We start from the raw sequence: 24,818 nt of genomic DNA, 5'->3' as shown, positions 1-24,818 counted from the left end.
TAAAATTTCATCTTGATTTTCTCTAACTGTAAATTTATTGATGGATTTGACAGATTGATGGTGGATTGTTACCCTAATATCATGTACTGATGTTTACCTTGATCTCTTGTTTTAGAAAAGGACTTCCGCTTCCGCTTTTTTCCGGAAATTTACGAATCATCGACCGTGACTCACGGACATTACCGAATACTCCCGACAAATTTTGTTATTGTTGTGCAGGCAGGCGAAGGAGTCAGACGACTAATTAGGCCAAATATGACCAAAAATTAGTCGTTTTATCTTCTGCAATGTATTTCATTATAATGCTAGGAGTCAATATTTAGTGAACTTTGTTCATTTTTTCCAAAAATGCTCATTGCAAATCGATAAAATTGGATTTAGAACCTTCGTCCTCGAGCAGCTGACGGAACAAAAAGCTCGGAGTCGTTCAGACTTGAAGATCGCAGGCGAGCCGAGATAATGGACTTTATGTTTGATTGGGAAAATGAGAACGATAGGTTTTCTTTTGAAGATAGCGAGCGATTTGAGGAGGATTCGCTCTGCTCCTGGATAAGCGAGCCTGAGAGTCTTTGTAATAATTGGAGAGGTTGGAAAAGACAAAATGGTGGGCAAGCGACTAATAATAAACAACAGAGTAAGTTTGCCGGAAACATAGGATTAATGAAATTGTTTCCTTTGTTCCTTTGGTTTATAAGCAGAAATTTACAAGTGGTCTTTTTGAGTCATGCATGAGTGAAAGACGAATCACTCTGATGGGTCAATATTCTATGAAAGGTGAACCACCTGAGGTTGTTCACCTCTTCTAGCCAGAAAGGCAACAATTTTAAAGCCGGTTTCTATCAATGATGAACTTTTTTTGTTTGAGAAGTAATGTCCAATTCAATAATAAAATTATTGGAGTTCAAATGAGATGGAGAAAGATATAAATATTTAATATTTCAGAAGTAATTCAAAGTCCCGAAGAATATGTTGCAAACAAGGTTGCATTTTTAACCATAAACTTTGAGTTTGACATTTTGTCATTCACTTTTTCAAAAATCGACATTGCACAGACAAAAGAGTTCTGTGGAGGAAAATCCCTTTGAATCCATGGGAACATATCATACTTTTTCTGTGATATCATAACAGTATGTTTTATGGGAAGAAACCTTTACCTTGGAATTAAGGAGAATCATACCCAGATTTTCAATAAATTGAACTTGAAGGGGTAATTTATGAATGAAGGAAATGATGATCTAGTTATAACTAAATTTAAGTAGTCTATGACCAATTAGCTAGGGTTAAAATTTTATCTCGCTTATCAAGAGTCAATGACTATCTCTCGAAAATATGGTGTCGCGAAAATTTAGTGATCTACAGTAGTCTATGACCAATTAGCTAGGGGGTACCACTCTATGGCTCGAACTTACAACCTTAAGATTTAATATCCAACGCTCTACCGACTGAGCTAAAGGGTTAACCCACTAGCTAGAGCTGGTAGGAGCGTGGACTCACTATTTACAACGCATAGCCACTTTTTAAACTTTGTTACACTTCCACTTCTTTTTCTTTAGATTTCTAACCCCTGAGAAATCTCACACACCTGACTCTATAAACACCACTCACCATGTGGGATTTGTAGTTGGGTGTCAATATGACCATTAGCTAGGGATGTCCACACTTTGGCTCGAACCTACGACCCTCTAGGACACTCTACCAACTGAGCTAAAGGGTTAACCCACTAACTAGTGTTAGTAGGAGCTCACTATTTACAACACATAGCCACTTTTTAAACTCTGTTACAAGTCATTTTAACTGCATGTAATGTAAGGAACAAAAGGTATATAGTTGTATACCTTGGAAAAGTCATGGCTTAGGGGCAGTAAAGTAAAGATGTACTCACTTTTTGAGCTTACCCATATTTAACTGAAGTTTTGTCGTTCTGATATTTAAAACATATATATTTCATGAAATAGCAAAGTCGGGTTCAGGAAACAAGACTATTTTTTATTTTTGGCCTTAGCAAAGTCAGGGGTTCAGAGTCTACTTATGGCTGTTGAAAAAAGACTTGTGATTTCTGTAGTTTTCCATGCCTGAAATAAGAAGCAGAACTTTACTCTCAATTCTAATATTGTTCAGAATTATTTATTAACAAGATTAAGAGAGACACATACTGAAAATTGCATGTCCATATTATATATTTTTAAAAAACATAATTTTACTGGATTTATCTTGTGCACAATTCTTGCACATTGTTTTATACATCATAGTTCAATAGGTCCACATACTAAATTGTAGGCCACAGAAAATGCATAGAAATTGAAGTTTGCTTCTAGAATATATCTTAGTTACAAATAGGCACATGATCAATATAGAAATTTAAGTAGTCCCAAGGATTCATTTATAAAAGAGATACATTCTCATGTTGAAGAATTTCCATTTCTTAATACAGGTAGAATGTTTTTTGTTTTGAAGTCGTTGTTAAAAAAAGAGAAATTTCAATATATGCAGAAGCAGTAGAGTTCTTTTAATCACAATGTCTGCTTAAAAGATTTATGTATTGTGTCTCTCAGTAAAAAACAAATTGCAACACATTAACAAGGCTTTAGTTATAAATTCTTCAGAGGCCTGTGGTTTAACATAAAATTTAAAAGATTCTGTTTAAATCTTGTGACATGCATAGTTCTTACATTCTGAATTTTTTATGTTCTGCATCAAAACTTTTTTGCACATTTATCATTCTCAAGCTTGTTACAATTTTTTTTTTTTTTTTTTACAAAGTGAACTTAAAGTGTACTTAAAGAAAAATATATGCACATGTATTAAAACAGTGTCACAAATGAGAGCTAAGTTTTAAAGAGAATTTCACTGTGAACCTGATTTCACTGGAATTGATTTGTTTTACAGCGGGAGCTGTGTCTTCGTTAGTGGAACTAGCCTCAAAGGCAGTAGCTTGTCACATACCTTTTGAAGTCGTGGAACACTTCCCACAGCCCATTCCTGAACAGATTCAGCTCAGGATTGCATTTTGGAGTTTTCCTGAAAATGAAGAGGACATTAGGTAAAATCAATATTTAAGATAATGAAAATAGATACCTTTATTGTTTTGTTATTGATTATCAGAGATTTCTTGATAGTAAAGCCTAGGGGAGCACTTCAAAGAAGTAAGGTGTTTAATAGATTTTTAAAAAATATACGCCTTTATCCATAGTCAGCAAAATTATATTGAAAGACTTGCAATTTTAAGAATAAATTGAAATATATTGATTGTATTGACAATTCATATTTAGTGGGAGTACCAATTGTATGATCATGAATTATTACTAGGTTGTATTCCTGTTTGGCCAATGGCAGTGCAGATGAATTCCAGAAAGGAGAGCACCTCTACAAGACAAAATCAGTCAAGGAAGTCCTGCAAATTGGTAAGGAGTTTAATTTGTGAATTAAAATTATTAATTCATTTTGAAGAGGTGAATTTTAATTTTGTACACAATAATTGAGCCTTATTTTTTTGATATATCCCAGGATTCCACCTGAGTGCCTCAGTGATACCCCCACAAGGTATACAGCAGGCTAAGGGAAACTTCAATGTGGCGGTGGTGTTTGATCGTAGGAGAATCTCTTCCTGTACCTGTACTTGTAACAGTCAACCCTCCTGGTGTTCACATGTAGTAGCCCTCTGTCTGTATAGAATTCACCAGGTAAAGTCATGTTATATGTTAATGATAAGAATTTACCAGGTAGAGTCAGGTTGTTAATGCTATAGAATTCACCAGGTATAGTTGTTATGCTGCAAAGTGTTATGTCAAGCATTGACAGTTGATGCATGCAGTGCATACAAAATTTGCTAAAATTAGGTAGAAAAAGGGACTGGTTCATGACAATACAAATCTAAGTATTCATTCATTAGATTTTTTTGCAGCCAAAAGGAATTTCAGTTATACATATATATTTTGAGAAATTTTTAGGATAATTGCATGTAAGATGAAGATTAAAAAATAAATAAATAGAATTTGAGCTTTATTTATTGTTTCTGTTATATAGGCACCATCAGTGAAGTTAAGAGCTCCTGTATCAGAATCCCTGTCCAGGCTACACAGAGACCAGCTGCAGAAATTTGCCCAGTATCTCATTAGTGAGTTACCACAGCAGGTAAGATCTAGTAGTTATCAGATGTGATGTCACATATATTACCTAGTTTATAACATTTGTAAAACAGTTTTACATCTCCATTGCCAATGTTTAAAATAAACTTGCCAGAAAATGTGTTGCACATTACTAATATATTTAAATGACAACAAATAGAGCAATTAAATTGAAAAAGGGTAAATCTAAGTCTTGTCACAGTATCTGTAAGTATTTTATTTTAGATGTTGATGCAATATGCTTTGAAGTCTGGGATTTGCTTTTACAGATTTTACCCACAGCACAGCGATTGCTTGATGAGCTTTTGTCTTCCCAGGAGAATGCTATGAACACAGTCTGTGGAGCTCCTGGTATGTAATCAACTTTTTAGATGGGTTCCATAGTGTAAGCCAACAACCGCATATATAAAAATTACACTTTTCAAATTTGACCAGTTCCCGTTCTCAAATAATATCATGATGATAACGCTGGGTCAAATTTCTCAAATGTTCAAATATCAGAAACATAGTTTTAATTTCTTATGTCAGATTGAAAGGAAAGCTAATACCTGTGTGGGAGTGAACGTAACCTCTGCTGCCAAATGTATGCACAGGCCATGTGCAACCTGAAATCAAAATGTTTCTAGCTGAAAAGACCACCTTTATTTTTTATAGAATGATGGAAAATTTCACTGCTTCGTCATACATGCATAGTAATTACACACTTGCATCCGACCTTGTTACTAGGTGGATGTTTGCAATATTTAGCATATCAAATTAGAATTGCAAAAGAATAAAAGGAAAAGTAATCACAGATAATAGCATTGCGGAAAAAAAAGAAAAAAAAACAAAATAATCTGGAGTATGTTCCAGTTAAATTAAATATTATGGGAAAACTAAAGCGATCACCGAAGTTATACATTGTTATTCAGAAATGATTAAAACCCTGCTTTTCTTGTGTTAAAAAATTTTTTTTTAAATGAATTTAATAATTTACTGCAAAATTATATTCCTGAACATTATGTAGCAGTTATTTCATGCATGTTTCATGCAAAATGGTACTGGTTACTGCTCTATAAATGAGCCTGGCTCTTTGTACTTCTGAGTACTTTGATAATTTATGTTCATGTATATATATGTTTTTGGCAGTGTGATATTAAATGTAATTGATTTTTATTCTTTTGAATGTACTTGTCTTTTGAAACTTGATTACATGTAAGTTCTGAAGAAAGGCAAAAGTGGAATTTATCATTTGAGCAGACAGTGCAGAAGTGGATTGATCAAAACTTAACATGCTATGTAGTGTAAGAATTATTCATCACAAGGAGGAAATATAAGTGTTATTCTGGAGTACGTCTTATGACTGGTACTATGTTAGTATAGTGTAACTTGATAATAGCAAATAAGTATTTCTGAAGTGTTAAATTTCCCCAGGAAATGGATAGGAAATTCTTAAGCAATATACATATACATGTACAAAACTTAACTGTGGCCGACATATTTGACACATACGAGGGTTGTTCGAAAATTATTGAGACATTGTGTATATTTTGCTTTCTAATGAACGTCTTTCAGTGAAAATTGGCATATACGTTTGACATACACCATACATGTTAACTCTCCCGATTTAGGCGGGAGTCTACCGCTTTTTCACTCCATCTCCCGCCTACCGATTTAATTCAGAAATCTACCGCTTTTCTACAAAAGCTGCGTCTAAAGTATTTTTGGTTCGCTTGGGTATCCATTTTTGAAGCCACTCTCATAAAATCTCGCTAGATATCGCGTGATTTGACTGAATCATACAAACGCTGTTTTTGTACATAGATTTCAAGCACGGATTTGACAACGACAACAACACAAGACTACCAGTGATTACATTGGTTACGATAAATTAATCAACATCCCTTCCATGTACAGCTTTTAAGAATTAGATGAAAACATCTGAAATCGTCTTTAAAAGCACAGAAGCTCACAACTTTATCAATAAAGTCAATAGAAATCACTCGATTGACCAAGCCATGTGGCACATCTCTACTTTCGTTTTCGATCATCGCGGGAAATCTGATTTATATAACGAAAGATAGGAACTTGTTTTAGATCAAGATTAAACCATGTCATCATTTGTTTTGTTTAAAAACTGAATGAACATTCAGAATTATTGCTTCTAGGCTATATCAGCAAAGATCACTCTTCAAAAGGCTAAGTTAACAGCCAATCCAAGCAAAATGATAAGCATGAAAAATATTTGAATTTGTACAATTTATGTCAAACTTAAGGTGTTTCTGTCTTCTTTGCTGTTGATATTTAAGATTAATTAGTGTAGGTACCTGATTTCATTCAAGGCTTATAATATACATGTATATTACATGAAAGATATCGATAATCCAAGCGTTAAACAACACGCGCGCAATGCTACCGCTTTTGAGGTCAGAATATCCCTATTTTTCATCACAATAGGTTAACATGTATGCATACACTAAAAATTAATAAGAGCAAGAAATATTTTACAAATATTTAATATTTTCTCTACAATGGTATATAAATGTGTCAATAGTAGGGGTACCCGGATTTGAAAATATGTAACCCCAAAATTCTAACTCTTCGTGGATCCATAATGAGAGCGAAAATAATTCAGTTTAAGTGTATAATTTTTCAGCTTTGGTTAAATTCATGTTGTGCAACTTTGATAGAATTATGATCAGAAATACGGAGAGCATAAAGAATTAAGCGCGGTAGAGAAATTTGCTAACAACGAAAAAATGGATTTTGACGTCAAGGGCGGAGCAGCCAGCATACCTAAAATTTTGTGTAGTGCAATGTGGAACACATTTCAAGACTGAACGACCTGCTTAAACAATAACAACGAGAAAAAAAATGATGTGTTAGGATATGTTATTTCATCGGTATACATTTTTTCAACAATTAATTTAACTAGAGTAAAATTAAAAGATCTGTACGACCATGAGTTATTACATACAGTATTGATATCGTTACAGTATTTAACCCGCGTTGCATGAATTGGCACTGCATGATTCTAAATCATCCTTTCCCATAATTGAAATTTTTTGACTGGGGTAGGAACAGCATACATTTTGAAAGAGTAGTATAAGAAAAGAGACTGTTTGATTTTTGTTATGTTATATATATGTAATAACAAAGAAAATATTAAACGCTTAAACATGCGAAACAATCTACGGCTTATGTAACGTTAAATGACGTAGCGAGGCTGCTCCGGGTCCATAGACATATGCATATTTATTACTTCACAGAAACTTATATAATTATCGTAGGAATTAGAAAATATGCTAAAGTGTTTTAGTCGTTCTTTATAAGATGTTGATGAATTTTCATGAAATTATCCCTGTCCTTTATGGAGTAAATGAAATTGTCTCAATAATTTCCGAACAGCCCTCGTAATGTAGACCACTAGAGAGCTCTGTTTGCATTGTTTATGTTTCCTTTTTCAGATCCAACAGCAGGGCCCTCTGCCAATGAACAAACTTCATGGTGTCTTGATGAATCAGCTCTGCATGAAAATGTCAAGAAGACTCTTGTCAAATTCTGTGTCCCTTCTCCAATTGTCTTCAGGTGAAAATGAAAATCTTTTACCTTGGTAGTGAAGTAGTACCATCAATATTCTACCCTTGCAAACAAGAAAAGGAAAAGTCTCCAAAGGATTCCCTCATTATTCCTTTTATCATGAGTCACCAATGATATTTAAGTCTCTGGCTAACCAAAAATGCATGGCATGACCTAGAACCAAAGTAAAGTCATTTTGAAGGCAGAGAAGTTAAGAAAAGAAAATGTTAAAATATCTCTACTGCTTGTTAGATCATTGAATTTTGACAAAATTTGAGAGTTATAAGGACTTTAAGATTTACAGGTGATGTTACAATAAAAGAGATGATGTCTTTGAGAAAATTTGATTAAAATACTTATCTTCTTTGAACCTGTTAAATTAGCTGATGAGAGAGATAGAACGGAGAATTCTTAAACATTGAAAATGAGTATGGTTTTATTCTATTACAGTGATGTCAATTATCTGTCAGCGACTGCTCCCCCTGCTGCTGCGGAATGGCAGAGTTTACTCCGCCCTCTGCGTGGTCGTGAGCCTGAAGGAATGTGGAACCTTCTGTCAATAGTACGGGAAATGCTAAGGAGAAATGACAGTAATGCTGTACCACTGCTTGAAATCATAACTGATGAGGTCCTGCAATGTGAACAGGTAAGCCTCAAGGTTATTACTAGGATTTTCTCAAGTCTCAGGACTTGTATTTTGGAATTTGGGTCCAATCCCATCTAAGTATTCTCAGGAAAACCTGCTTTAGAATTGGTTAAATAAATTGTCTCATAAACCACAGTGCCAAAAATGTTGAAACCTACTAAGAACCTTCATTATCAACTGATAAGGAATACTTGATGTTAAATTGATAAATAAATATGAGTAAATTTGATATCAATAAACAGGAATCTTGTTTATGTTGAAATAAGTTCAGATTTATGTTATGGTACATCTGCCTATCACATAGATTTTAAACTGTACTTTAATTGTAGATTCTTGTATGGTGGTTTACAACAAAGGTAACAAACAACAACAGTAACAACATAGGAAGAGGAAATGGAGGATCTGGAGCTAATGCTACCCAGCATGCGGCCTCCAGTCTCTGTGATGAGATCGTCACGTTATGGAGATTGTCTGCCCTGAACCCCAAACTGTCACCCATACAGAGAGATGACCTAGCCGTCAAGTTCAGAGAGTGGCATATTTCAACTATTGAGAATGTGAAGAAAGCACGTTCCTCTTCTCTGAGTGGATCAGCTAACAGCGGACTGAAGAAAAACGATATGGAGAATTTCATAGGATTCAAGCCAAGTATTGAAGCCTGTAATTTAGAGTGGTCTGATTATCCTATACCTGGTGTGACGTATTCGGAAAAGGAAGGATCTTGTTATGTGAAATATAGATTCAACAAACATAGTGAAAAGGAAACTAAAAAACCATCCAGGATTCAAGCAATGCCTCTTTGCTTAGACACTATAATCAGTACTGATAACAAAACAACTCTAGCACAGGCACAGTATATGCTACAAGATGCACAGGAGTTTTCAAACATTAGGAGAAATAATAACCTTGCTGGTCAAAGAGATTCTATAGTTAACGATGGTGCAATTAGCTCAGGGTCAGAAGGTTTCTGTGAACCAGAACGCAGTAGTTCATTATTCAGAGGAGATTCAGATTCAGGATCAGAAATGAAGGAAGTCAACAGTAGGAGCAATTCTTTAGACAGTCACGACTTGCGAAACTATGCCCCCGAACTGATATCTAGTAGTTTTGGACTTGAGCGATCTGACAATGGAGTATTTTGTCAGAGTGCCAGCAATGCAGATGAAGTGTTTGAGGGAGCGGAAGGAGGGGCCGAGGGAATAAGTATTGGTATGTTTGGAAATGAGGCGGATGAGAGACAGATGATCGATGAAGTGAATGGTCACTCACATAGGGCAGAAAATTTAGACGTTCTTAGACCACTAGATGACTATCAGATTTATTACTTCAACAATCCGAAAATTCCAGAGCCTTCCAAGAATAAGGGAGATAAATCAGAGGAACCAAATCTGTTTGCTGGTGTGAAAGATCTCAATGCCATGCAAGACGTAAGTTTCTTTTATTTTAATTTTTATTTTGATCTAATAGAATTATAATTCAAAAAGTGCAGAAAAAAGAAGAAGTATCTTAGATTTGAATGTTTTTAATTTATTTGGTCCTATCTTAATTAGATTTCTGTTTTTTGAAGCAGATACTGTTTTCCCGAGCAGAGGCTCTTCATGCACATGGCCATACCAGAGATGCTTGTCGACTTGCTCAGAAATTAGCTGAGGAACTGTTAAGTAACCCACCAGATCTGCTGGCTGAAACTGCTAACCTTCCATCACTCAAAGGTATTACTATAGTTCTGATAATTAGTTTAAAGCTGTCACAGTGGTAAAGTTGCAATTACATGTATTGTGTTAGAGCTAGGAGGAAATGAAGAGGCATTACATTCCAACTTCAAGTCCCATTTGCTTTTATCTTACAACTGAATTAGATAAAACGAATTGATAAAATTTAAAGGGTAAAGTAATGTATGAGATTACTTTGATTATGTATCAAAACCTAAACTCAAGACAAATTGTACAGTGTAAGTTTCGAAAAAGTGTCCTCCAATGCAACCCTCCATTTTCAGATCCTAGCTAGAATACTGAAAAGTTTATTTACAAATATGTGCATTGTGTTTATTTCATGGATTTTTTGTGCATTTCAGGAAAGAAGAAAAAGGCATTAACCAATATCAGTCTATTGGCCAGTTCTACCCTCTCCAAGGCAGCCTTTCTGTGTAGTGTGTTAGCTGAGGAATCAGAGTGCCACCACTTAGCATTTAAAGTTGGAATGTTTGGTCTAGAAATGCCAAGACCCCCAGCATCCAGCAAAGCCCTTGAGGTAGATGACATTAAAATTGGCATTTGGCAATGGTCACATAATAAGATAGCAATCCAATTCAAAGAAAGTCATTTGATCTGCTTTTGTTAATCACTTCACAAATCTAACAATATCTGACAATAACAATCTAACAATATATCCTGTCTGAGGTTCATCTATAACTGACTTTTCTCTAACCATTAAAAATTTCAATAACTCCAATCATCGACATGGTCAGAATGTAAAGATGCCAATACATTTTCAAAATGGCCCATTAAAAATGTTGGCAATTGCACTATAGTCCCATAGACCCTTATGGCCTTACAGCCCCACTAACCCATGAACAATGATGATTTCACAGTAAATATTTGACTTTCCAATAATACATGTGTTAATACATGTACTGAAATTTAATTTAAAAGGTCAGAAAAAAAACTAGTTGTTTGTAATTAAATTTCAAATTACTTTTTAGGTAAAATTAGCTTACCAGGAGTCAGAAATACTGAATCTGTTGAAAAAGATTCCGTTAGGACCCGCAGAGATAGCTGTTTTACGAGAGAAAGCTGAAGAGCTGAGAGATGGAACATTCAAAACTCGTGGAGATGCCCTTCTTCCACTAACTTTAGCAACATTCATCTTTGACTCTCTATGTCTACCAGGTACTTTCTATGAATAATTATCATTATTTAAAAATTGCATTTAAACCTTGGATTATAATGGGAAATATTTGTCATAATGTTATTTCTTTTGACTGTTTCAGTGTTTCCAGTTGGCTGTTCCAGTAGCCGCCCTCCCAGTAGGTCTGTGCAGATTACTGTTAGGACAAGTGTGGATGAAAAACTTGGATTTGATGGAGCTGTAGCAGCACTTGGTATGAAATGGCAACCTTATTGTAAACTGTTTATTAGGTCACCTGAGTAACTCAGGTGACCTATTGCTATCCGTTTTCGTCCGTCGTCGTGCGTTGTGTGTCGTGTGTTAACATTTGAACATTTTCAGCTTCTTCTCTGAAACCACTGAACCAGTTTCAACCAAATCTGGAAACACACACTTAAGAGGGATGCTTTGATAAAAATATATTTTGCTTTTATTCGTCCTGTTCTTGAATATTCAGATATTGTATGGGATAATTGTACAGAAAGAGATGCAAAATTACTTGAAGATGTTCAAGTTGCAGCTGCACGAATAATAACCGGTTTAAGAATCAATTCATCAAGATCAATGCTTTATGAAGAGCTTTGCTGGGATACTCTTGAAATAAGAAGAAAAATACATAAACTAGTGTTATTTTATAAAATAGTGTATGGATTAGCACCCCAGTATTTGCAAGATTTATTACAACAATGCATTCTTCCAGATAATTCTTATCCCTTAAGGAATCAGGACAATCTTACATTTCATATTCCACAAGCCAAAACAACTTCATTCATGAAAAGTTTCCTCCCTTCAACTATAAGACTTTGGAATAATTTACCATTTAATATCCGAAACCTTTCTTCACTTACATCATTCAAGACTGCCATAAAGAATATATACTGCATAAAACCTAAGAAATATTACAATTATGGAAGTCGTAAAATGAATATATTGCATTGTCAGTTGCGAAATAATGCTAGTAATTTAAATGCTGACTTATTTAATCATTTTTTAAAGGAAGATAAAAGTTGTGACATGTGCGGGTTTAATTCAGAAACATCATATCACTATTTTATGAATTGTCCAAAATACTGTATGCAAAGACAGAACCTAATACAAAACTTTAATACTTTGCAATTACCAATGCCTTTATGTTTACAACTTATTCTAAATGGAGACAATAATCTTACATACAACCAAAATATTGCAATATTTAAACTTGTTCAAGAATTTATTGCAACTACAAAGCGATTTGCATGATATTCTATCTGCTTTTGTTTTTCAATTGTCAAATCACAGAACCAAAACCTATTTATGTTTTCTTATTCATTTTTTTTTAAAATTTATACAATTATTAATATACACATGTAATTGCCAGTTATATATGTTAAAATATAAATTTAAATTATATTATCAGCTCATATATTTCTCTTTTTATTTGTTCTCCTTAATTTGCCTTGTCATATACATTTCTACTGAATATATGCATGTATATATTTATATTTTTCAATGTTATATTAATAATATTTACTTGTACATGTATGATTTGACCTTGTATTGTGGAAAGGACTTATATAGGCAGTGCCTGCTGTCCAATCCAATTATGTTTATCATAATAAAATATTGTTGAAATTAACCAAATTTGGTATACAGCATCTATGGTTGAAGGGGAACAAAAATTGTGAATTTCATGGTCCCCACCCCCCAGGGACCTGAGGGGTGGGGCCAAAACCACTAAAATTATTGCAATCTTTAAAAATCTTCTTCTTTACCCCTGGACATCAAGCAGGCAAACTGTTGGCATGAATGTAATGAGCATTGAGTCCTCTACCAAAATTTTGAAATTCATGGCCCCAGGGTCAGGGGTTCTAGTGCTAGGGCGGGGCTATATATATTATATAGTGAAAATGCATTTATTCTTTGAAAATCTTCTTCTCTGCTCCTGGGTATTAAATAAACTAACTAAGTACATAGTTATGATGAGCAAGAGTGCCTCTTCCAGATTTGTGAATTTTATGGCCCCAGGGTCAGGGGTTCTGGTGTTAGGGCGGGGCTCTATCTGGTGTTAGGGTGGGGCTCTATTGTTTATATAGTGAAAATGCATTTATTCTTTGAAAATCTTCTCCTCTGCTTCTGGGTGTTAAATAAACTAACTAAGTACATAGTTATGATGAGCAAGAGTGCCTCTTCCAAAATTGTGTATTTTATGGCCCCAGGGTCAGGGGTTCTGGTGTTAGGGCGGGGCTCTATTGATTATATAGTGAAAATGCATTAATTCTTTGAAAATCTTCTTCTCTGCTTTTAGGTATTAAATAAACCAACCAAGCAGATAGTTATGATGAGCAAGAGTGCCTCTTCCAAAATTGTGACTTTTATGGCCCCAGGGTCAGGGGTTCTGGTGTTAGGGCGGGGCTTTTTTGATAATATAGTGAAAATGCATTAATTTCTTTGAAAATCTTCTTCTCTGCTCCTGGGTATTAAATAAACTAACTAAGTACATAGTTATGATGGGCAAGAGTGCTTCTTCTAAAATTGTGAATTTTATGGCCCCAGGGTCAGGGGTTCTGGTGTTAGGGCGGGGCTCTATTGATTATATAGTAAAAATACATTAATTCTTTGAAAATATTTACCTTTGCTTCTGGGTTTTATACCAATGATCCAAGTATATATATTTATGATGAGGAAAGGTGCATCTAGCAAAGTGGTTTTTTATGCCCCCTGGGTCAGGGAAGGGGCGGGGGTATATAGTCTGAAAATAAATTAATGCTTTGAAATCAGCTGTTTGGTATTAATCAACCATTTTATGATGAAATTTTCAAAATTTTGAAATATGTGGCCCCTGGGTCAGTGGTTCCTTTGGGGTGAGGTGCACAACTGGGTATAAAGTGGAAGTGCATTTTCTCTTTGTTACTCTGATCTACCTCTGGGTATTAAGTAAATAGAGTAACCATGCTAAGTTTATAATTATGATAAGCAATGGTGCCTCTTTCAAAATTGTGAATTGTGAATTTCATGGCCTCTGGTTTAAAACACGAACCAAACTTAATTGTTTGAAAGTTGTTACACAATACTCAGGTGACCTATAAGGCCCGTGGGCCTCTTGTTTGTATATCAGTGCATAGGTTTGGATGAAACAGTGATTCAAAAGTGTGACTTTCATTCCAAGTAAAAAAGAAACAAGCTTTACCAAACAAATTTACTTGAAAGCAAATTTTGATGGAATTATTTATAAAGTTTTGAACTTCAAAATTGTTGATTGATATATATGCATAAATTTTGCAGGTCTAAAAGCCAATGTTTCTGAAGCTGAACACCCCCTGTTATGTGAAAGCACTAGAAGACAAAGAGGAGAGCTGGCTATTGCTATGTTAGTCCACTACAAGGATGACCCGATAAAACTTAGCAAGGTAAAAACTGTACAACTTTAAATGTACCTTTATGTTATCCTTGATTTAAAAGTAAATGGTATGTGGTAATTTGAAAAATAACACAGTGCTCAATTTTAATTGAATTTGTTTTGTAGATCATGGACAAGTTGTTAGATAAGGAGGTCCACCAGTTATACAAAGCTCCAAGCCTAGTTAATTACTTAGGAGTGAAAACCCCATCATCTAATGTCACAAACGCTGCTAGCAGTAGTATAAATACCCCTCATAGTCCTCAGGCTTCTAGTGCCGGAGCTGAGGCAGCAGGTTCTTCCAATTCCCCCAAGACAGAAAACACAGCCAAGAGTGGTTCTAGTACTCAGCCAGCTGTCAGTATTCCTAGTGAAGTCAACCCAGGGCCCAGTAGAGTATCAGCAGGAGCGAGGCCCAAAATTACTTATCCCCTCAGGTACAATAGGTATGTGTTTATCTTTGTTGTTTTACGTTACATGAACGTGTAAATGGCATTTGTTTTCTTGTGTCTTTGGGTAATGGCTGTCTTAGATATGAAGTTGTAACTTGTATGCTTGGTATCTTGTGAGTATTAGATGTATTCATACTTGTTGAGCTCATATTTTTATGCAATTGATGCTCACTTTAGAATACAGTAAAACTTCTCTAAGCCGGCCAGCTGCCGGACTGAATAAAATGGCCGGACTAGAGGGGTGGCCGGTTTCCCGAGAATCAAACATACTGAAGAATTGCAGAACTATCTGCCAGATGCTAGGAAATATATAAAACTGGTGTCTGTTATAAGTATTTGTCAACGTGCCAATTAATGGCAGACACGTTATGTATTACAAAAGTTTTTAAAAATGTAAATTATTATTAGTGAGGATAATTTAGACATGCCTGTTGATTTTTATAAAAAGAAATTCTAAAAAAAAAGAACAAAAAAAAATTATGGAAAGTTACTTTTATTAACCATATGCGAGGAAATTAACCAGTCCTTTTACCTTAACTAGACCTGCCTACTGCATGTACAATGTATTTGCCTATCGCTTACGTCATTAAAAAATTTGTTAATACTTCAGTGAAAAGTAAATAATTAAAACATTTCTGAGCAAAACCTTATGTTCTTTTAATTATAAAATATATATATTTGATAAAATTTTGTTTTTTTTTGTTTTTTTTTTCTCTCAGCATTTTTTAAGGCCGCTTATGTGTTTTTAAAAGTATGATGCAATATGGCGTGCGATAATTTGTTAATTCATTCTGTGATTTAAATTCACTAGTTGCTTGATATTTTGTTAATTCAAGTTTAATTGATACTTAATCATAAGTAAATAATTTAGACCGGCCATTTACGTAGTCTGGCAAGATAATTACCCCTTCAAGACATTCAAACTGTGAAATAGAAAACCCTAATAAGACCATAAAAATTTAAATAATGAAATTTTTTAGATTGAATTTAACAATTAATTGTTTTTCACACCTCTGACTTCTGGAGTGGTGGGTATTTTTCACACCTCTGCCCGGTCATTATTACCCTCTGGCCAATGACAATAATTATATTCCTTGCAATCAAAAAGTGGCCGGTATGATGAGGGGAATTTTTCTATGTTTCTTAACTTTCGTTCTTGGAAAAGTGGTCGGTGTCCAGTTTTCAGGGGTGGCCGGTTGTGTAAAGAAATGTTAAGAATTTTGCCGGGACTTATAAATTCGGCCGATGTTTAGGGGGAACCGGTTTCCAGGGGGGCCGGTTTGGAGAAGTTTCACTGTACATTCTTTCTTTAAAAAATTTAAAAAACAATTATTTATTTACAGGTTTAAATTTCGTATTTGATTTTCACAATGTTTTTTGTTTGTTACAGTGGAAAAGACACAGATAGTTCTGCAGTAGAAGAGGAAGATGAAGTCAGAGCATTGGAAGCTAAGCTTAGATGTATGGCACAGAAAAAGAAACCATCTCAAGGTCTGAAAAAATGACAGCTTTTCAAAATTTTTATTTGAATATTTCATACAATTTACAAATTATTAATTTTTTCATTCATGAAAATATTTTGTTTTACAATCTCTGAACAGGTATGGCCAGTATTGACAGTAGTGCCCCAGAGACCACGTCAAGTGACAACTCTCCCACCCTTATCAGGAGGACTTGGGGTAAACATCAGGGCCCGGGCAGTGACTGTGGCAGTAGTGCTGACAGTGACTCACTGGGCTCCAGCAGCTCAGGGGAGAAAGACCCTCGTGTCAAACTGAGGGATAATGATAGGTACATTTTCATGTTGTTTTTGGAAAAAGGGGGTGGTGAGGGTTGCAAATTCCTAAATATGGATTGATTCAATGGATACTAAGATTAAATTATTTTTATAGTCCACCAGGAATGATGCCTACTCCAATACTCAGGTCTCAACAGTTGTCTATGGAGTCTAGAAGCAGTACACCAAATGTTAAAAATACCAGGTTGGTAGCAAACTCTCCTTAACTGGGAGTATACTGTATATTTGTACGCAGGTTTATTTTCACCCTTTTACACCTGCAAACGATTTTGCCTGTTTTGAATTTACTCAGGCAGAGATCTGTTTCAGAGGTCATGCCATTTTCTTTGCATTTGCCATTTTACATTCACCCATTTGGGACGAGGGCGAAAGGGGCAAAAATAAAAAGGGGAGCTTAAATTTACCTGTATACAGTAGTTTCTTTCCATCCAGCTTTGGTTTCATTTAATATTAAACTTGATAAGTGTTTGAATAAAGATGTTCTTATTTGGTATGGTTTGATGAAGGGCTTTCAATTATTTGACATTAGGAACAGAACATTGATATTTTTTTCATTTTCTTTTTCTACAGGTTCAAAGGTAAGAGCAGGATGATGCCAACAGTGCCTAACCAGCCAAGTGAAGCCATAGCTCACTTCATGTTTGAACTGTCTAAAACAGTATTGGGCAAGGCTGGTGGAAATAGCTCCACCTCACTATTTACACAGCCAACCAACACCAACACAACTACTGGACCCCACCGGAACTTACATTTGTGTGCATTCCAGATTGGTGTTTATGCCTTGGGTCTTAACAATTGTGTATCTCCAAACTGGCTGTCCAGAACATACTCCTCTCATGTGTCTTGGATTACAGGTTTGTCATATCAATGTAGTTTTTTTTTTTTTTTTTGCAATTTTAATTCATTTATTTAATTACATCTTCAGAAAGATAGAATGAGACAGCATTGATATGTGTAGAATTTTAAGGAGAATGTCTAACCTAAATTTTGGAATGAATAGATGTACAGTTATCTAAGTATTAAAACATTTGTTGTACAGGTCAAGCAATAGATATAGGAAGCATTGCCATCAACATTTTGATTGACACCTGGGAAGGTCACCTGACACCTCCAGAGGTTGCTTCATTGGCTGATAAAGCTTCAAGGGGGCGTGATCCAGCCATGGTGAGGGCAGCGGCTGACCTGGCACTGTCATGCCTCCCACATGCTCAGGCTCTCAACCCATCAGAGGTACAGCGAGCCATCTTCCAGTGTAAGGAACAGAGCAGAGACATGTTAGAGAGAGCTTGTCTTGCTGTAGAAAGCGCTGCAAAAGGAGGAGGTGTCTATCCTGAAGTTCTGTTTGATGTAGCCAGGCAGTGGTTTGAGTTATCAGAGGAGGCTGCCAAATCAAATGAAACTTCAAATATATCCCACAATCATTCTCATGTGGAACTTGACAGTGACAATTCAAATTCCTCTTCCTTGGGCGCAGAAAGGCAGAGTCCACAGACACTACAAGTTCTCCCCATGTCATCCTCCTCGAATCATCAAGTATCAAATCAGGTCATGTCCCATGCTAATCCCACCTTATCAGCCCAACCCATGGTTTTGTCCTACACAATTCCACCCGCCAATCACCACCAGCTACCTCATCAAGCTCTGGTCCAGCATATAGGTTATGTCCAGCAGCTTCCACCATTTGGGCAACAGTTTACCCCACAGCATATCCCCATCCATGGTCATAATATTCATCCATATGTCACGTTCCCATACCAAACTCAGCCCCCATTCAACAATATTCAACTGCAAGGAGCTCCCAATGTCTACTCTGCAAATCCTCCACAGTTCAGGCCCCTTGGTACAGCAGTGCAGGTGTTTCCCCCTCATTCCCATTGTCAGATAACCCCTATTCAATGCCCCCCTTCATCGTCAGCTGGAGGGGCTCCCCCACAGCCAATACACCAGGCTGAAGCCTTGGTTGAAGGAGCATCAAATTCTCCAAGTCCACCACACCAAGGTTCAACACAAGGACATCATGGACCCAGTCATCTGGACAATGAGAAACAGCTGAATTATCTCATGGCTTCTTTTAGAGTAGGAATGCTGGCTTTGGAGACCTTATCAAGAAGAGTCCATGATGACAGACCACAGACTAAATACGCCCGTAATCCACCATATGGTGAAGATGTCAAGTGGCTTCTTGGAATTGCTGTCAAATTAGGTAAGATTATATACACTGTAATGTGATAAAAACTCTTTGAATTTGTTGCTCTTTGATTGAAGTTAGGCCATTGTTGATTGAGAGTATAAAGAGCGATATATGGTAAGTGTCTCAATTGGCCCCTTAAAATGAATATCTTAATTTTAATTTATATATAGCTTTAATTTGTACAGCAATATATGCGACCTTTATTGGTCATTTTCATTTTGATCAAAATGCCGTTATTTTAGAAATATGACATCATAAAAGTCACGTTTTCCCGCCATTTTAGCATATTTTGTATAAAACTGCTTATTTTCAAGCAGTTTTTCTTCCAGAAAATATAGAGCGCAGCCTAGAACAAGATTTATATTTTTACCAAAGATGTATCTATCCAATACTGATTAGTAACAGAAAAATTATGTATGTTCTACACTGCGCTCTATGTTTCCCATAAGAAAAAAACATCAAGAAAAAGGCATATTTTTGGCTTTTTTGCTAGAGAGCAAAAATAGCATTATTTCCCATGTCATTTACAGCTAGGTAGTGCATATAAATGTGAAAAATATATTAGAAATATTTCTAATATAATCTTTTCTTCAAAATAAATATCAATTAAACATATCTGAATGTCAGTCTAAAATGTTGACTTTTAGGGGGCCAGCATTGGCTCTTATCATATATACTCCTTTGGTTGAACCCCATAAATTAAAATGATTCCACCAGTACCTATGATGTATTTCTAACTGCAGTGATTAAATAAGTCATTAAGGAGTTGGTATAAAGTGCAAATTTTTCATTGCACTTTAATTATTCTTGTCATCTTTTTCAGGAATCAACTACCTACAGCAGTTTTGTGCCAGTGCCGTGAATGCGGTGGTCAGCCCCTTTATACTGTATGACATTGCTATAGAGGCAGCCCATGTCTTGGCTAGGAGTAACCCTGTTGTAGTTCAGAATCACATGAGATCTAACATCCTTAATCCACTCATACAGAAATGCCTCAATATGTAAGTACTTAGAAAAATGTTCTGTTACTTTGTTAATTATAGTAATATCAGATCAGATTTGTTAGCTTAATATTCAAAATATTTATAGGTTCAAATACTTTAGATATTTACAAAATTAGAAAAGGTGTTAAGAATAAAATCATTTCTTTTTTATTATGTGCATTAGAAAATCAGAAAAATTAATCACTGTAAAAATTATTTTGTTTGCTTTTCTTCTTAGGTTTAATCAATGTGCTCATCAGAAAATCCATCATATAAACCAGTCAGACTACGAGGACTTTATCAGCACTATCTGCAGTGCCAGAAACGCCTTCTGCCTTACACCTGGGGGCCTGGTCCAATTTCAAGAACTACTACAGAGCCTTAGAAGGTCAAAGTCCTGTCGAAAGGACTTATGGACAAGAATCTTACATGCATTAGCCACTGGAAATGTCTGATACACACTTTGTATAGTCCAGTGTTAAAGAAAAAAAAATGAAAAATCAGGAATTTAGTATAGATTTTTATTATTATTTTTTTTGTGTCAAAAATTCATAAAGAAAATGTTTAAAAATATATATTTATGATTGTGAACTCATGTTTTATGTATTTTATTATTTACACTTTGGAAGTCATACCTTATACTGACATTGTTTTACAATTGTTTGTTTAATGTTTACTGTTTGTGTTTACTTACAGGATTTGTTTGAAAGGAAAAAAACAAACTTTTTTTGTGTAATAGTCCTTGTTTTTCATTTACCAATCCATTGAAGATAATATAATTGTATACATTTTTTTCTGTTTTATGAAACAAACTGTACTGTTGTTTGTTTTTTGTGTGTGTTCTATTGATTCTCCTCAGGTCATTTTAAGATTTTTCTATATTTAATGTCCACCCATCTTTCAAAAACCTTCCCAACTACTTATAAAATTCACACACAAGCCAAAAATGAAGCCAATACCTTATAGGCTTCAAAAAGGGACATCATTCAAAGGATTTGATCTTGAAGAGATATTTGTTCTTTTAAGTTAAAAAATTCAAGGTATTAAATGCTGAGGTTTTTCCTTATTTTTTAACAGAATTTAGACATATATAAAAAGAAATTGGCAGACTTCAAAGAATTTGTCCTAAAGAATAAATTACAGGACTCCTGTTTTTTTCCCCCTGATCTGGGGTGTTGAATAGGTGCATGTGGATGCTAAACATGGAAAAAACTTGGAATTGCCTTATGTTATAGTTGATTAGCTCTTAATAACATACACACGTTGCCAAATGATTTGATAGTTTAATAGTTGGAAATGAAATAACCTGAATTGTAGTTGAGAATGTAATTTAACAGAATGGATGTAATAATGGTGGAAGAAAGTTATTTTTTGCAACTTTATGTTAGAAAAAAGCTGGTTTGAATTTAATGTTGAAAAGAGAGTAGAAATTGTATGTACAGTATATGATAATACATGTATTATTATTATCATAGTAACAGAGTCATCCAGGTTAATAAGTTAATATTTACACATATCAGGCATCTTAAGATGCTGTGAATGTTAGATTATTTGTGGTTTAAGATCATTTTTTTTTTTTTTTGGAATAGGAAGAAATTTCGAGATAAAAACAGATGATAATTTTGTGGTCTATTGAAATAACATCTAACAGAGCTATATATTTTTAAAACCCCAGGCCATCATTAAAAATTGTTGGTTGCCCTGTCTTGACCTACTGGCTAAAAATGACCCAACTCAATTTTTTTTACTTTTAAAAGAAACAGTTATTTTTTTAAGTACTCTGGAAAATAGAATAAAAAAAATAGCATTGAAATTTTCTTTATTAGAGAAAAAAATTCTCATCTGCCTGCTGACCCAATATTGTCAGACCTAGTCAGGAGAGGGCAACCAAAGAATTTTAAAAGGTGGACCCAAGAAAGGTTTGTCATATGTTGATGATTTACATGTGTATTTTGTAACTTCTTTTGAGAAGTTTGAGAGTTTTTCACTAAAATCCTTGCTTAATTGTTTGAACTTTAATATAGGTAAATCTTTATATGAGAAAAATTATCCTAGCTTTCCCAATGAGGAAAAAATTATTCATTGAAACTATGTATTACATAAATTCTTTGAGATTTTTGGTCATTTAGAGACATTGTTGAAACATCGAACAACTTTAGATTATTATAGTTCACCCTACAAAGATATTACCATCTTTTTTATTTGAAACAAGAATCTAGAAAGAACAAACATAACATCACCTGAAAATATGTCCTTAATCTTTTATATTTATAAATATTCTTGCATTGTTTGATTCTGATCTTCAAAGACAAATCTTGTGTGCTGAGCATACACCAAAATGCAATAAGAAATACTGAACTTCATTGTTGCTGAACAAAAATAGAATACATGTATTCATAATTTTACTTAAATATATTTCTAGAGTTGCTTCATTCCCCTGTTGTTCTATTTTTATAAACAAAGATAATGTGAACATTTAACTTTGTTGCAAATGCATTTAGTGTTTATTCATATATCATAAATATATCTATTCATGTATGTATATTTATTCATTTTCTGCACCACATAAGCATTACTCGTATATTTAAGACAAAAAACCTAGTATTTATTTATCAACAATGTAGTATTAAACTAATGGTTATTGTCTTCCATGGCATATAAATTACTAATAATGTATTTTCTTGGAAAGATGCGAATTATGGTAATACCTAATTTTTATAAGAGTGATTGTATTTACAAATGTACAGTAGGGAAGAAACACATGTTTGAAAGATTGTTCAATTTGGGAAAAAATGAATGAGAAGTGTAATTTCAAAATGTTGCTAATTTTTTGTCAAATGCTTTTGTATGATTGGCTATGCAAACTTAGCAAATCTGAAAAAACTTGCAATCAGTAATATGGTGGGGAATTAGAGTTTAAAATTGTTTCTAACTTTGGCATACAAAATTTAACATTTCATGAGTCAGGGATGGGGGGTATGCTAAACATTGTTCTTTTTCTCTTATTCAGTATTGGTTTATAGTTATCATCATATGCCCAGATATACAGGGTTGAAAACACTTCATTTGATTTTTGACAAATTGGTGACTGTATGCACAGTAGACTTGAGTTATACATACAAACAATATATACATATACAGCAGCCTTGAAAACATAGTCAGTATGCAAGACCAGTGTCCCAAAACATGACAAAATTTGATCTCAGCTTGTATCACCTATGTACCTAGTAGATTTTAATATTTCAGTCAACAGGTAGATTTTTTGGATCTCTGCGTCCCTGTCACGGGATTACTCTCTGTGTTCATCACCATATCTCTGGTAGATAGCTCTTTTAATGTACCCTATGCACTTCATCTATAAACAATGTTCAGAATATGCACTTATCAACATTTAATAAATGTGAGTGTCAAGCATCTTTTTTATACACATGTATTTATCTGAAAGTTAATTTTCTGTCATTTACCTAGTCAATGAAAATTTAAAGAACATTTTATGCACCAAATTGAATGAAATTGTTCAGAAAAAATGAGATGTATGAATTATCAGAATAACAGACCATAATTTCTAAGTTTCAATTTGAAGGAGCGTATCCTGCTACACATTTTTCAAACAAAATATAATTCAATTGTACACATGTATTTCAATTTTTTTTAAAAAGTGTTCAGTCCTATTGAGGTTATTTATATTGGTTCTGCTTGATAGTTAAAATGTAATTTCTTATCAAGAAAACTATCTTCATCTTATTTATTAACATTTTTGTAAGCATAGTTTTTTGAAGAAATTGTGAATTGAATTATAAGATGAAGGTATTTTTTTAAGTAGACAGAAGTAGATGAAGTCCTGACATTATTGTCATAAATATCACCTCACACCAATCTCCAGTCAATAAATGTAAAAAAAAATAAAAATCATTGTTCTGGTCTTTGTTTCACAAGGGGTAACTGTTTCTGGTTTTGGGGTCACACGAATCTTCCAAAATTGGAAATAAATTGGCCTCAGGGTCAGGGGTTTTGGTGTACGATAGTCTATACCAGCATTGACTATACAGCGAAATTCCATTATTATTTCAAAATCTTTTCTCTGTCCCTGGGTATTTAGATGAACTAAGTGCTTGGTTATGAGGGCAGGGATGCCTCTTCCAAAAAAAATTAATTTATTTCCCCAGGGTCAGAGGTTCGTAATGGATGGGTGTATTAAATATGGATTTTTTTTATGTCTTCAGCAAGTTTCAAATTCATATCCCGTAGTCAGCGGCTTCTTTTCTGCCAATTGTTATTCAGAAAGGATACCAAATGCATGGTTATGATGACCAATGGTGCCTCTTCCCAAATTTCTATTATCGTGCCCCTATGTCAGGGGGTCTAGCATTATGTAGTATACTAGTAGTGTTTTACCTCCAAGGTACTCTCCTTTAAACATGGATAACTAGCAAAGAAGCACCCCAAAATTATTCCAAAATTGTTTGTTGTTTTACGTCATTCTTTAGAATTTTTAAGTCATATGGAGATGCTACCAGTTGCCGGTGGAGAACCGCAAATTTTGACCTGTACTTGACACTCGAGCCATTGAGCAGTGAGGGGTCTTTTACTTGCCAGCATCTACTGTGACACGGGACCTCGGTTTATACGGTCTTATCCGAAGGAACGGTCTGAACGTCCCACAATGGGATTCGAATCCGCGACGTAAGGATCAGCTCCTTCGCAACTCATGTATTTGCAGACGCTCTATCACTATGCCAAGCTGGCGACTATTCCAAGATAAAAAAAAATACAAAAGTAAAGCCATGCTCTAGTGAGCATTTGG

The 24,818-nt window shown here is 34.6% G+C and overlaps 1 protein-coding gene across 3 annotated transcripts; it reads left to right on the top strand.

Moving 5' to 3' along the window:
- The first annotated feature begins 177 nt into the window (after positions 1–177).
- Positions 178–23,927, top strand: LOC134273947 (zinc finger SWIM domain-containing protein 8-like). 3 transcript variants are annotated; one of them, XM_062756183.1, is made up of 22 exons: positions 178–634; positions 2,887–3,040; positions 3,307–3,401; positions 3,505–3,680; positions 4,024–4,131; positions 4,394–4,475; positions 7,571–7,691; positions 8,133–8,328; positions 8,658–9,755; positions 9,899–10,040; positions 10,403–10,578; positions 11,030–11,216; positions 11,318–11,428; positions 14,476–14,600; positions 14,717–15,036; positions 16,433–16,533; positions 16,644–16,833; positions 16,935–17,024; positions 17,411–17,694; positions 17,880–19,043; positions 19,855–20,032; positions 20,253–23,927. In XM_062756183.1, the coding sequence occupies exons 1-22, from the start codon at positions 460–462 to the stop codon at positions 20,467–20,469; spliced, it is 5,490 nt and encodes a 1,829-aa protein (XP_062612167.1). In that variant the 5' UTR covers positions 178–459; the 3' UTR covers positions 20,470–23,927. The 3 variants fall into 3 exon arrangements, with proteins under 3 accessions (XP_062612167.1, XP_062612159.1, XP_062612173.1); XM_062756175.1 differs by having other exon boundaries at positions 9,896–10,040; XM_062756189.1 differs by lacking the exons at positions 178–634; positions 2,887–3,040; positions 3,307–3,401; positions 3,505–3,680 and adding an exon at positions 3,747–3,755 and having other exon boundaries at positions 9,896–10,040.
- The last annotated feature ends 891 nt before the right edge of the window (positions 23,928–24,818 follow it).

This window comes from Saccostrea cucullata, unplaced genomic scaffold, assembly GCF_032062105.1.
Source record: "Saccostrea cucullata isolate Sc308-1 unplaced genomic scaffold, CSIRO_AGI_Scuc_v1 ctg31, whole genome shotgun sequence".
In the NCBI taxonomy this organism is placed as follows: domain Eukaryota; kingdom Metazoa; phylum Mollusca; class Bivalvia; order Ostreida; family Ostreidae; genus Saccostrea; species Saccostrea cuccullata.
This window is presented reverse-complemented; position numbering and strand designations above follow the sequence as displayed.